The sequence below is a fragment of the Balaenoptera acutorostrata genome, chromosome 3, assembly GCF_949987535.1.
Source record: "Balaenoptera acutorostrata chromosome 3, mBalAcu1.1, whole genome shotgun sequence".
NCBI classification, from domain to species: domain Eukaryota; kingdom Metazoa; phylum Chordata; class Mammalia; order Artiodactyla; family Balaenopteridae; genus Balaenoptera; species Balaenoptera acutorostrata.
The window spans coordinates 45,671,693-45,686,087 of NC_080066.1; the positions used below are offsets into that span (position 1 = coordinate 45,671,693).

The 14,395-nt window shown below is 51.9% G+C and overlaps 1 protein-coding gene across 1 annotated transcript in view; it reads right to left on the minus strand.

Moving 5' to 3' along the window:
- Nucleotides 1-7,721: 7,721 nt before the first annotated feature.
- Nucleotides 7,722-14,395, minus strand: part of FAM174B (family with sequence similarity 174 member B) — a 32,932-nt gene continuing 26,258 nt past the window's right edge. The window contains exon 3 of the mRNA XM_007165022.2: nt 7,722-9,569. Coding sequence (XP_007165084.2) covers nt 9,566-9,569 — 4 coding nt within the window. The 3' untranslated portion in view covers nt 7,722-9,565. The remainder of the gene's footprint in view (nt 9,570-14,395) is intronic.

Here is a 14,395-nt window from a genome sequence, read left to right on the forward strand (position 1 = left end):
TGAGGCTGTCCCTCTGAGTTCTTCTTGCCCCAAAGGCCCAGATGAGCCAGCCTCCACCCCTGCCCCAGGGCCCAGCTTGCCTCCCTCTGCCCTTCCCCTACACCAGCTCTGCTGGATACTGTTTTCCCACGGTGGGCATCTCTGAAGCTGGTAAGAAGTCCCATGTCAAGGAGGTACCAAGAGAAGTAACTAAGACTTCCCTTGGTGGAAATTGCCCACTAGGCCATTGAAACCATTCCCTGAAGACAGTTGTTGTTGTTGTTGTTGTTTTAAAAATGGTAGAATATTATAAAATGAACAATCTTCTTAAAGGCATCAAAGAGATAACAAGATAGTGGGGAATTACTGGGCAGAGTTATAGAGAAGAGAACCCAGAAGAGTAAACCCAGCTCTCGAAGCTTTTTTTGCCTTGAGGATTCAGCTAAATCTGCTTAGAAACAGATCTGTGCTTCCAATGGGTTTGTATACAAAAGCCACGGCACAGTACCCACCAAAGTTGGGGACCCTACCGAGCCCTCCCCTACCTCCTTTACCCTAACCCTGAAGGGCTATGCTCTCAGAGTAAAGGTGAACTAGAATGAGCCAGTCCTCCAGGGACTTGCAGCTCAGCTTCCTGTCATCGAGTTGATTCAGGGGACCTCAAGCTGTGAACCTGAATGATGGTAGTCCTGTCTGGTACTGCCAGCAGTCATGTGTCAGAAGCAGAGAGAAGTCATGTCTGGAAAAAGATAACATCATCCTAGGCTTCTAACTTTTCCTACAAAGAAAGAGCCATCCTATAACTCCTTTCTCACCAGGAACTCCTGGCGGGTCCCCCTCCCTAAAAAGACTCATGGGAGTCACCTCGCAGGGATGCTGAAATGTCTGACCCCTCCCCAGGCTGCAAGGAGCCTTCACTGTTCCCTTTTCTGGGGTGAAACTGGATCCAGATGCAGGTTCTCTATGAAATCAACTGTATTGTTGCTAGAGGCCTCTTCTTGCCAAGTGAAATTTAAGAATCCAAACTAGAACAATGAAAACCCATCACCCTCTTCTCCCACATTTTTCTTTGCAAGGAGTCTTGAGGCTCTCTTAGGAATCAGGTAGCCCTGCCCTGGAGAGGGTGTCTGACGCTGGGAAACCAGCTCCAGTCTCTTCGACAGGAAAGACCTCCTGTGGTGGTCTCAGGACACACCCCACCTGGTAGCCATTTCTCCTGAGCCTCACTCAGGGTCCTCCCTCGTCCAGCCCTGTCCCTTCAAATTCAATTCAGGGCTGACCACCGCCTGTGCTCCATCATCCCTTAGACTCTCAGCAGGATGGCAGCTCTCAGCAGGATGGCAGGATTTTTATTTGCTTCATGTCTGTCTTTTGCTTAGTATAAATTCCACGGAAACCAAAGCTAAGTCTGTTTTGTCCTCTAGGGTGTTCCCAGTTCCTAGAACAGTACCTGGCCCAGAGTAGGGTGAATGAATGAAATCACAGCGTTTCCTATGAAGCCCAGAGACTCAGGACAGTCAGCTTTGGGGATTCACCCCTGCTTTTGCTGCAGTGATGGACTCCCCCTTCCTTTACAAATACTGGGAGCCCCTCCCCTTATCTCACTTCATTCTCTTTTTTGTCTCCTCCTTTCGTACGAGACTTTTCAGGATCAACGGGGGCTTTCAGAGTACTCTTATAGTAAAGTGCTGGTTGACTCTATTTGTCACTCTAAAAACACTTCCAAAGTCACTCACTGCCGGGTCCTCCTACTACCGTTATTGTCACTATCAAAAGTGATCACTGTCGCTCCACCCAAGTGCCCAGACTTGGCACAACAACAACAACAAAAAAGAATTAACAGTCCATGGCCTCCTGGAAGCTGGAGCATCATGGGGAAGGCTGGACCAGTGAGTGCTCTGGTGACCTTGAAGTTATGTCAACAAGTACCTGGGGTACGTCTGAATAATGGCACCTTCTGAGAGAAAGAGTATTGTTTGCTTGGGGCAGGGCAGTGGGGGAGAGTGTGATCGGGGCTTAGGGCAGGAGGTGACGTCCCGAGAGCCTGAAATGGACCATCCCAAGGCTCAGAGAAGAGGGGGAACTAACTGCAAGCAACAAGCGGGGGGATTTGGAATTTTTTTTGGTTGTGGGGGAAGGGATGGGAGGAGTACACAGAGGCAAGAGAGGGTGGGCGAAAAGAGCAGTGTTGGCAAGAGTACGACGGCTGGACGTTGGGAACAAGGGGACATTCCAGTGGCAAGAGGATGGAAAGCATGTTTAAAAGCAGGAACATGCAAAACCCCTTTCTAAAAGTGGGTGCACGTATGCCTGCGGTTCACACAGTTAGCCCCCCCCCAGAACACCCCCTGTTCCTCCAGAAAATCAAAACACTGCCCCCAAACATTTTATGTGATTGAGTTTTGATGTCATCTTACACCCAGGGTGACCCAGTAAACAGAGCAGATGTACAGAGGCAGAAACCAGGAGGCCAAGGTGACCCCGTGGTCACAAGCCCTCAGGTCTCCAAAGAAAGCACGCAAAGGGGGTTTGCCTCTGAGCTCCCTAGATCTTAAATCCCAACGGGGCCTGGCCACCTCAGAGAATAGACACCTCTCAGAGCGTCACCACGGCCCTCCTGGTGGCTGGCGTCACCACGTAAAAGTGGAGCTTGAAAAGGAAAGGTGGGGCATGGGGCATGTCCAGGAGCAACTGAGGAGGTTGACTGGACACAAACAAAAGGGCTGGTGGCGGGGGGGCAACTAAAGGAGAAGGAGGCTGCGGAGAGCCTCCCAAGCTCAGTTAAAGAGTTTGGACTTTTAATCTGTTGGCAACGGGGAGCCACTTAAGGTTTATTGACCAAAGCAGCACCAGGGTCAAGCCCCGCCCCCTCAGCCCCTGAAGGTGGGCAGAGCCGGCGGGCGGCGCCTAGGGGCCAAGAGACTCGTTAGGAAACTCCGCAGGAATTTAGGCTCCGGAAGGGAGGAGCGGGACAGGAGCAGGGCTGTGGATAGGAAGGAGGTCCCGAGACTTAACGAAGGCTGGAGAAGTGACCAGGACCAGTGAGCATCTGGGTCGGGGCGGCCGGGGCTGGGGAGGACAGACATTGAATCAAAGATGGCGTGGATGTCTCCCGCATCAAAGATGATGCGGATGACGTCAGGGGCTGGGAGGAGGTAGGGGAAGCCCAGGGGACCCCGGAGAGAAACAGGTGGGCCTTGGGGCACACCAGCTGAGAAATGTGCCAGGTGAGCTCATTTGCGGGAAGAGAGATGGGGGAACTTCTGGACGCTCACGCTGCTTTCCTCGTGTGCGAACTTGCTGTCACCCTCCTCCTCTGTCTTGTCAAGTGCACAGAGGCGGCGTGCATGCCACCTTGCCCTTCTCAAAGACAGCCATGTCTCATTGGATGGAGATTTGTGTCACTCCAAAGTGCCCACTCGGCACCATTCACACCTCCACCCCCCGGTTCAGGGCACTCACAAGGATCCTGAGCTAGGCAGCTCCCACCTGCCGTGGGTCCTCCTTGCCCACTTCTCCAGGGACCACCACCCTGCTGTCCTCCCAACCCCACTGAGAACCTACACAGCCTCCCGTCTATTTTTTCTCTTACAGCATTTTAGACCCCACATACTTTTGACATATTTGGCGTATCCCACAGGCAAACGTCTGAATTTCTTTGTGGCACTTAAAATACCCTGCCCACCTGTCTACCATCCTCCTGCACTCGTTTCATGATTCTTCACCTCTACTTGCAAAGTTTGAACTTGTAGCATTTTCTATGTTGTCATTGAAGGTTCTGGAACACTTTCTCTCCTCTGTGTCTGTTTCTTCCTTCAGCTAATTTGCATCACTGCTTGGCTAGTTTCCAAATACTTTGCTGTATTCATCCTCTCCGTGGTCACCATTCCCCTGTATAGATAGTGATCAAATTTGGCCTAAAACGCTATCATTACACCATATCCTGTCTTTCTCTCACCCCAAACCAACCTCTTACACCACAGATCCTAGAGTCTTGCAACACCTTCTTTTAACTCTCACCCACCATCACTGCCCCAAGCTCTGGCCTTTCCATGCTGCACCGATTACTGGCGATCCCACCTGTGGTTCACTTTGCCTGGGATCTGCCCCTGTCACACCTGGAGGGCACTAGGGCGCCAGCTGGGATGGATGCCACTGCAAGATTTCCCCTTGGACAATCTGGCCTGTGGTACCAGGTGGGCCCTTCAGGGGCATCTGGTCTCCTCATGGGCGAGACCCTCTCTTCCTGAGTTGGAGCTTTTTCACCTGTAGGTTGCTGAGAAGGAAAGAAAACTCTGTAGTACTTTTTGAAGTTTTCTTCCTGCTCACCAGGAAGAGCCAAATATCCATGTGGGTTGACAACCAACCCTCCTCTCAGACTAGCTGACCCTTCCTCAGACATCAGGGCCGTCTTCCCAGGTACCCAAGGTCTCGGAAACCCTGAGCCTCCAAACAGGGTGGTTCTCTTGGTCATGGGGAGGAAACTGTCACCCCACCACGTCCCTGCTCTCCTCCAGGACATGCGTGACATCCTCATCCTTGCTTTCTGGCCTCCAGTATCTGGGACGAGTTGGCACGGGTGACCCTCGGGCCAGGACATCCAGGAGGCATAACAGTAACTAGGGCTGTTGCAGGAGAGGGGGCAGGTCCGGGACAATGCTGGGCCTGTGGCCTAAACCTCCAGGGCCAGAATTCAGAAAGCCATGAGTGGTGGCGAAGCAGGGTGCAGGAAAAAGGCAACCTACGATCTTGCTCTTCAAGTTGCGGCCTCTCCTGGGAGCTTGTTGGAAATGTAGAGTCTCAGGCCACAGGCCTGCTGACTCTTTCTGGGCTCCCGTGGTGAGCTCTCGTGCATCTTCGCATTGCGTTGGCCTCCGTGGACCTCACAGTGGGGCCCACTGGGACCCGTGCCCCTCCTCCTGCCCTCAGTTGGGCGTGCCCTGGCAGGGCCCTCCGGACCAGGAAACATGCAACTGAAGCCCCAGCAGGAGCAGCCCCAGTTGGTTATGGCCAACATTCTGGGGTTGCCACTCTCGTCCCCCTTGGTGAAATTCAAGGCTTTCAGACTCCATAGTCACCGAGCTTACTGCTTTTGGGAAACACCTGACGGCGGTCTCCCTCGGTGGCACGGCACTGTGAATCTGAGGTTTTTTTATAGGTGGGTCCAAATCCACTCTCTGCCCCGCAGGCAGTCACCACACCCTCTCCAGTCTGGACGTGGGGGAGGGGTGCCCCCGACACACCCCTCAGCATCCCACCAACCCCCCGCCAGGTGGGGCGGGAAAGCCATGAGGTACAGGTGTAGGAGGAAAAACGGGAGAAAGAGGAAGACAGCGGCCTCTGCCTGTCTTGCTTAGGGTTCTGGGTACAGACACTCCAGGCTCAGAGGGAATTTACCCTCCTGTGGAGGAAACAGTTGGAATTCCCATAAACTCTGGGAGCCCGAGTTTACTCAAGCGTAGAATGACGATGCTGGACTCCATGACCCCCCAGTGCCCTTCCAGCCTGCACACCCACCCTACACATCCCAGCGTCCTCCTGCTTGGCAGTGCTCCCTGCTGGGGTGCGGGCTTTGGGTTGGCTCTTTCCAGGCCCTAGGACCTCATCCCAAGGATGATCATTAATACCACAGAGGTAAGATGCAAAAGCTTTGAACATAAAAGTCTGATATAGAACTTAGTGCCTGACCAAGGCAGCATCCCAAGTCAGTGGTGTGGGGACAATCGGAAAGACACCTGAGAACAACTAAAATTGTATCCAAACCTCACACGACGGCCGCTTCAAGGACAGGACTCGGGAGACCAGTGCTTCTGAACTGTCTCTGCACATCAGGACCACTGGGGGCTCATGCTGAGGCGATGCCCACAGCGGTTCTGGGAAGGCTAGTGGGGCTCTGATGGGTCTGCCGCGGGTCAGGAGCCCCAGCGTACTCTGCCCTCCCTGGACAGGCTCCACACGGGCAGCAGCTGCCCTTTGTGGGTTCCACTCAGTGACACAAGGACGGTCACTGAGCTGCTCAGCCAGGGTGGGGACAGCCGAGGGTCAGAACTGCACACAGCTGGGTGGTGACAGCCGGGCCTGGCCGTGAGCAGAGATGATGCTGGACCATGGTGACCCGAGCTCTGCACTCAGGCAGACTTCATCCTTCCCCAGGCTTCAGGCTGAAATATCAAAAGGGGTCTAAAGAGGAGGAAAGAGAAGGAGGAAAGGAAACTAGCCGTCGTCTGAGCTCTCCTTGGGGTCCAGTTCAGACCCCAGGGACCTCACTCCTTGTACTTGGCATGGGGCCTCTCTTGCTCTTTGCTTTTGCCAGTAGAGATCAGAGATGGGGTCCCTCAGTGGTGCAATTCTACAAAATACAATGCTAAGGCTCTTTTTAAAACCGTTTTAAATATTTGTGGACACCAGGAAATGCTCATAATGGTAAGTGAAAAAATCAGGTCGTATGACCCAAATGTGTAGAGAAAAACATGAAAAGGCACTCACACAGAAGTCCAGAGGCCACTCGTAGTGTAAAGCAGAGCTGGCCCCTCCCCTGTCAAGGCTTCTGAGGCCCTCGCATCCCTGTCACAGCCTTTATGCTCTGTCATCCCTCTAGGTCACGTGTCTGGTCTTCCCCCGAGACTCAGCTTCTCGAGCCTTCCAATTAACACAGAGTCCAGCGTAAGTGGGCGTTCAATAAATGTTTGCAAATGATACATGCAGATAAATGATGGAAGGAAGGGAGGAAGGAAGGAAGAGGGGGAACATCAAAATGCTGTTAAGGGTATTATTATCTGGATAACTTGTTTTATCTTCTTTATAATTAACTATCTGTCTTCCAAAATGTCACCCATGAAAACATCGCTTTTATAATAAATCCATTTTTAATCAAAATTCTGCTACTTAAATCAGTCTGAAATGTTTTCTCATAACTTCCAGTCCTATTTTTAAGTGAACCCAGAAGACACCGACTAGATCATGTCTCTATAATGGTCACACCTTCCAGAGCCGATACTGGACACGTGATCTGACAAGTCCCCAAATACTCGCAAAAGAACGGGAACCGGGTCTTTGGAATCGGGGTGCCCCCAGCTAAGGAACATCTAATCTTTCACCGAGGGAGGAAGGCAGTAATACTGGGGGGTGTGGGATCCATTTGGACAGTGCTGTCCCTTTGGACCCCAAAGTTGGCCCCTCTGAAGTGCCCATGAAAAGAACAAAAAGAAGGAGGCATTAGAGAAAGGAAGTCATCCCACCCAGGTCCGATATTCCTTCCAGCCCAACTTTGCTTCCCCGAGACCCAACTCACTCTGCTTTTAAGAAACGGAACTTGTCTTCGCAGAGGAGGAGCTGGATTATGCAGGTAAAGTAAAGGCCCCCTGCAGCCTCCTCTCCGCATCCCACCCTCCTTTCTCCCCTCTGCCTGGGACCCCACTCTCCCCAGCACCGGTCACCACAAATGCCTTGCCCACAACAGGGGACCTCTAGCCCCCCTACCACCACCAGCTCTCCCTGCACCTCTGGAATCCCACAGAACTTTGTCACTCTGGCAGGACTTAGAGGCAGAGGGGCCTGGGTGGGACCTGGCCCCTGAGCTCGATCCGAGCCCCAGCACTGAGGCGCCCAGGGCTTCGGACCCAGGCCGGCCCCAGGCCCAGTACCTCCCCCGGGCCCCCCGCTCTGCCCTCCTCTGAGCCTCGGGCCCACATCCCTGATCAAAAGAAGGCACCTTGCTGGCCTCCATCTCAGAAAACCTCCAAACTGATACATACACAGCTCACGCCAGAAGGGTTTTTTATTTAAGAGCCTCTAGTGCCAAAGCTGTGGCATCTGGAAGGTCATTCTTGGTGGCCGCCTCTGCCAGGCCCTGTGACGAGCACCTGGCAGACAGAGGCCGGCGTTCATACGTCAGGCAGAAGAATCCAGCTTCTCCGCAGATGGTTCAGACGCGGTTGTCGGAAAGGCCAGTGTGAGCCACGGTTCCAGTTCAAAGGTCCGGACAGCGCACAGCTGCTAGGCGGCCCATCCCGTTTAGTCACCACCCAGGCCCACGAGGACACGGTGGAGGGTAGAGATAAAGCAGGCCCACCCCTCTGGCAAACAGGGCGGAGAAAGGGAGAAGGAAAGTCAACAAAAGAAGCAAAATCACGGGAGGGAGCCGAGGAGCAGGAGGCCACTGTCCTCAGAGTGGCCGCCCCTCTCTTCTGCAGAGGCCGAAGTGCCACCCTGATGGGCCAGGGCTGCAGAGCACCCATGCCCAGCGGGCCTTGGGAACCAGGGACCCCAAAGCAGGGCAGCCCCTTCTCAGGACACCGAAAAATCTGAAAATAGGGGCGAGTAGGGAAAGGCCAGAGTTTTCATCCCAAGCAGTGAAGCAGACAATAAACAGGCAAATTTGCAAACCCTGCAGAATGCCAGAAAAGAGGAGATGATAAAAAAAATTACAAAACACCTTTCCAGAGAGAACAGAGTAGCCGGCCCCCAAAGGCGCTGCTAGGAGACTTTAGCAGAAGGATATCCGTTGTAGCAAATAACCCGGGGGAAACAGTGAAATGGGAGGCCTCTATCATCCTGAGAAGTCAGCCCGAGGCCCTGCTTCCAGCAAGTGTCGGGCACTCGAGCTGCAAGAGAAGCCACCACCCAAACCCACCTGCGGGAGGGGCCTTCCTGCAGTAACCTCCTGGGTCCAGGTGGGTTCCTAGGCCAGTCTGGCCTGGACCAACTGCAAACGTAGTCCCTGGCAGTGGGCTTTGTTCAGCCAACCAAATCACCATTCATTTAAATTATCACAGTGATTTTTTTAAAATTCCATTTCTAAGACCAACAATGTAGAACGGTGACAGGGCAGAGAAACATACAATGGATGTTACTAAGCAAAGGCTGCCAAACACTTTCTTTTCTCTTTAGAGATGGAGAAATTATCTCACATGTACATACACACACACACATGCACACACACACCCACATGCACACACACAGGTCTAGGTTTCTCCCTGATATTGAGAATTCTTTGTGAGCTAGCCATGCCTAATTCTGCTGAACCCTTTCAAAAAAGGAAAAGCAAAGGAGCCACAGGACGTGTTTACATCTGCTACGAGCTGAGCAGCTCCGACCCCTTGCACTCTGAACTTTCACGCGGCCACCACCAACGAAAGGCCAGAACTCGACCAAGCCCAGAAAGACCACAAAGGGTCAGACATCTAAAAGTTCGTAGATCCAGGAGAGCAGACTGTCAGAAACCCTAAATATGCCGCTGAATATCCTTTAGGCTTTTTTTAGGTTCTTGATAACTTCTGATCTCTTTTACTTTTGTCGGCAGTTGCTTTAAAATTATTTTTTAAATCAGCATGTTTCCCCTTGCCCCTTAGCAAGGCAAAAGCCTTTTTGAGGAGGGAATAAAGGGTGACATTTTAAAGGGGCGTCCAGAGGGTGGTGTCTCCTGCAGTGACATTCGGAGCCGACATTCTACACACAACTGTGCCAGAGTTTCATAAATAATGTTTGTTTTGGTTTCAACACCTCGGACGGGACAGCTTCCAGATCCTTCACACCCCCCAGCTTCAGCCGACCAGCCACAGGATGCCAACACGCTGGAGAACAGGTTTTACCTAAAAGAAGAAGAACAAGTCAGTGGCCTCTGGCAGAGCCGCACACCCATTGTGATCCCTCCCTAACCACGACCATCCTCCAGGCCACACCGTCGTCCTAGCAGGGCAGTTGACACCCCTCCCCGTGCCCCTCCAGCAGCGCCTCCATCTCTCTCACCCCCATCTCTACTCCTGCCACACAAGCTGCCTTTTCAGTCCTTGAAAACGCCACCCTCCTCAACCCCAGGACCTTTGAACGTGCTGCCTGGAACGCACACCCACTCCTCCAGGTAACGCCTTCCCTTCCCTCAGCTCCCAGCTCAGGATCCTTTCCTAGGTCCCCACACAGACCCCTAGTACACCACTTCTCTTACCCTTGTAATCCTCCTTCCTAGCACTTCAGTGGGTGTTTACACCGGGGCTCGGCAAACCTTCACTGTAGAAGTCCAGAGAGTACTAAATATTTTTGACTTTGCAGGTCCTCTAGTTTTTGCGGCAACTGTTCAACCCTGCCGCTGGAAATGCTTGGCATGGCTGTGCTCCAATAAAACTTTATTTGTGGACACTAAGGTTCGAATTGCATTTAATTTTTACATGTCATGAAATGTTATTCTTCTTTTGATTCTTTTCCAACCATCAAAAATGTAAAAATCACTCTTGGCTCAGGAGCCATACAAAAATAGGCAGTGGGCTGATCTGGCCCAGGGCCCTTAGCCTGCTGGCCCCTGGTTTATGGTTTATGTAATTATCTGATTCATGTCTGTCTCTTGCTTAGACTGGGAGCTCCCTGCAGGTGAGACCCTTGTCGGAGCTTGTTCACATTTAAACCCCAGCACCAAGCACAGTGTCAGACAATTGTAGGGGGTGCAAGAAATATTTGTACAATGAGTGAAAGTTGAAAAACTAAATCTATTCAAGACATCATCCAAAGGGACTTAGAAAAGGAGGGAAAATCTGAGAGGTCCCCAGCATCTATTAATGTTTGAACATGGGCATTACATAATCACATGGAAAAACAGTGGGGACTTAATAGAACTTATAAAATAATAAACTGCTTTTCATAACGTTATATGATCCCAAATATAAATATCAGGTAACTAATTACTGAAAGATATGGACATCCTATTTTTAGGAAATACACACTTAAGTACTGGGGGGAAAGGGACATGATAGACGTAACTTACGTTCAGACAATGGTTCAGAAAAAAAAATCTGAACACACACACAGAGCCATCATAAGGCAAATGAGGCAAAATTTTAAAATAGGAAAATCTAGGTAAAGGGTATCCGGGTGTTGTCTCTACTGTTTTTGTTTTGCAACTTTTAAGTTTGAAATTATTTCCAAATTTAAAAAAAATAGACATGGGTATCCTCATATTGACCACTAGGGTCCCCTGTTCAACAGATTAGAGGAAGAAAAAGATAAATCCCCACGGCCATGTCCACGCTGTGAAGGCTGGCTTTCTTGGCTCACCCACATGCCCCCTCCTCTGGGCTAGGAAGAGGGGGGCTCATCCCCGCTTACTGACATCCACGGAGCCCAGACACCCCCACTCTACAGATGCAGCCTGAGGACCTCAAATGTTAAGACTCCCAGCGGCCTTGACCTCACAGTCAGGCCTTCCCCTGCATCCTGCTGCAAGTTCAATGTCGAGCATGAGGGGTCGGGGCCAGGGGACTGGAGACGGAGCAGCAAAGCTTTCAAAAATCAAGAATCGGACCAGAGTAAAGGGACCCGATTCCCAAGAGCTACCCAGAGCAGGTGTGCATATGAACAAAAGCAGACTACCGTGAGCCGGCTGAATCTGGGAAAAGCAGACCGTCAGAATTCGCAGAGATGTGAACTTTACATACCGCCAACGCACTGAAAATTCACCTTCGCAGGTGTCCCAAGATTGTTATTTGGTTGAACTGCATCTTCCGGATGCCCCAAGGGCACACCCCGGGATGCTCTGCCAGCTTCCCTGCCTGCACCCCATTCCCCCTGTGTGCAGCCGTTGACTCCTTGTGCTTACAGGAATAAACGCGCGTGCGCACGCGCGCGCACACACACACACACACACACACACACACACACACACACACACACACAGTGGGTAGAGACGGAGCAGGAGGAGGGGAGCCCACCACGAGCCATCAAGCACATCTCATTCCTCAGGCTCCCTCCTCAGCAGAACTAAATCTCCAGGGCTGCTCCTGGAAAAAGAAAACAGACCCGCTCGCCCGCCCCACGGGGAGCAGCTGCTCTGGGCGCGTGCCAGCACCTCGGAGGTCACCAGCTCTGGATCTCAAGTCTGAGCAGTGTGCTTGGCTGCCCTTCAGACTCTCTGGTGTGACTGTGACTCGGGAAGCTCTGGGGAAAACCGACAGGGGGACTGGGGTGAGGAGGCAGGTTGTAAAGTCCCGGCTCTCTTCTTTTCATCCCACTGTTCCCCTGAGGCCATGAAGCTTTGGGGCTCTCCCCTGGGGAGGGTCCTGGGGGGACAGGCTCATAGCTGCAGCTCACCCGGTTAGCCCTACACCCGCTCAAACTGGCACCTGTCCACATGCTATTACTTCTTCCTCGAATGCCCTCACTCCTCCCTGCCCGTCGATCTGCTCCTGGCTCGCTCCCTGCTCCTTCCAAACCCCCTGTAAGCTTCATCTCCTCTGGGAAGAGGTGCCAGGGTGATGTACCCCTGCTGGCTGCCCACAGCACCCTGTTCTTTCCTCCCTGTGGCGTTTACCAGGTCCTCTTATAAGAGTCCGTGTTCCTGGACTCCCCACCTCAGTACAAGCTCCCCGAGGGCAGGGCCAGGCTCACCCGTCCTGCACTCGCAGTGAGCTGGGCGCACGCAGAAGGTGACAAGCAGAGATTTCTACGAGGGCTCTCTGGGCCCTTTCCCTCCTCCAGAACAGCCAAACTGCTATTGACACCCCTGCTTTGTCACTAAGATTAACCAGAAAGGTGGTCCATGCAGACCCCGCTCCCACACTCCCTGGAAACTCCAGGTGAAGTAAAGGCACGTTTAGGTGCCATGACCCGTGCTTATTCCCTTCAGATTTGCAACTGTCCTGTACAGCGACATTGGGCTACAGCCATCCCAGAGAAGGAGAGGGACATGCCCCAACCTGTCCCTGTCCCATGTTTTACAAGAAGTTTGTCTGTCGGCAGAAAGAGACTTCCACACGGGAGCACCTGTCTCAGCACCTGTCCTGCACACTGGCAGCTGACCCCTCGGTGCAGCAGACAAGGACACCTCAGGAAGACGGCACAGAAGCCACGGAATGGAGAAGCCGAGGGAGGAAGCCGGGCCACGTGTGTGAGTTCTCCTGAGACAGACAGACGTGAGGACCACACCACCAGGTGCCGGGGGGCCCTCGGCAGTCTTCCCACTTTCATCCCAGGACATCGAACACAAAAAAGAACAACTGAATAACATGGCTAGCTTTTACAAAAGCACTGCTAGTTAGGATTATTTGTGTGTTTTCCTTTTTTGCCCCCTTTTCTTTGCCTGATCCTTACACAGCTGTATAAACTGTGTGTCCATGTAGGCAGGAAACTAAGTCAGATTCACTTAAACATGGATGGACCTAGAGCTTATCATACTAAGTGAAGTAAGTCCGAAAGAGAAAGACAAATACCGTGTGATATCACTTATATGTGGAATCTAAAAAATGATACAAATGAATTTATTTACAAAACAGAAATAGACCCACAGACATAGAAAACAAACTTATGGTTACCAGAGGGGAAAAGGTGGGGAGGGATAAATTAGGAGTTTGGGATTAACATATACACACTACTATATATCAATATAAAATAGTTAGCCAACAAGGACCTACTGTATAGCACAGGGAACTATACTCAATATTTTGTAATAACCTATAAGGGAAAAGAATCTGAAAAAGAACAGATATATATATATATGTGTAACTGAATCACTTTGCTGTACACCTGAAACTAACACAACATTGTAAATCAACTATACTTCAATGAAAAACAGAATCACCTAGCAGTAAATTTTCATCGCCACACAAATTCCTGTTTGCATAGTCTCCCTCCTCATAGATATAAAACTCAAATAGTTTTAAGGTGCACGATGCCTTAGCTGAGAACTGCCCCCAGAATGCCAATATTGGTTTTCAGAGAAACAAAAATGCCTCAGGAGATGCCCATTTATATATAACACATAAGCTCGGCATTCTACAAAGCAAGAGGGCTGGCAGAGAGTTATTCAAACTGCTTTGGGGATGGCCTCTGATGCCGTTTCAGGTCCAGGGAGGATGCTGCAGCCACCCTGGGGAGACTGCAGGTCACCAGGTCCCCTCTGATTCCTTCCAGGCCCCAGAAGCTCAGGGTACCCGTTGCCTCTGCAGCGGTCCCCACGCTGACGCTCCTAGCAGCCTCACTCCTCGTCCTCAGGTGATGAGGGAGCGTGGGACGGGCCGAAGGGCCCTCCGAGCTCAAGGATTCTAGAAGTCACTGCCCTGAGTGTGCTTAGCAGGGCCTTAGCTTTGTCTCTGCCATAGGGTGGCCATGGGGACCCTGATCTCGGGCCTCAGTCTAGGATAAGCAAGTCAAGTCCGTTTTCTCCCTCTCCCACCACAGCCTCCAGGGGCCTCTGGCTGCAAACAGCCACCAAACGCCTTTTGTTCTAAAGCCAAGATACCAGGCACAGCCCCCAGAGGTGCGGGGGACATCTCATGCGTTTCTAATTATATTCCCTCCGGAAGCCCTATCCACAAGAGGGTGGGAGTCAGGCATTTCTGGGGCACACATCTGCACCCCACGGGCCACGTCTTTTCCAAACCTAAGAAGCAGGGGCACCAAGCCCACCCTCCCTCCCGGCGCCTGGAGACCAGGA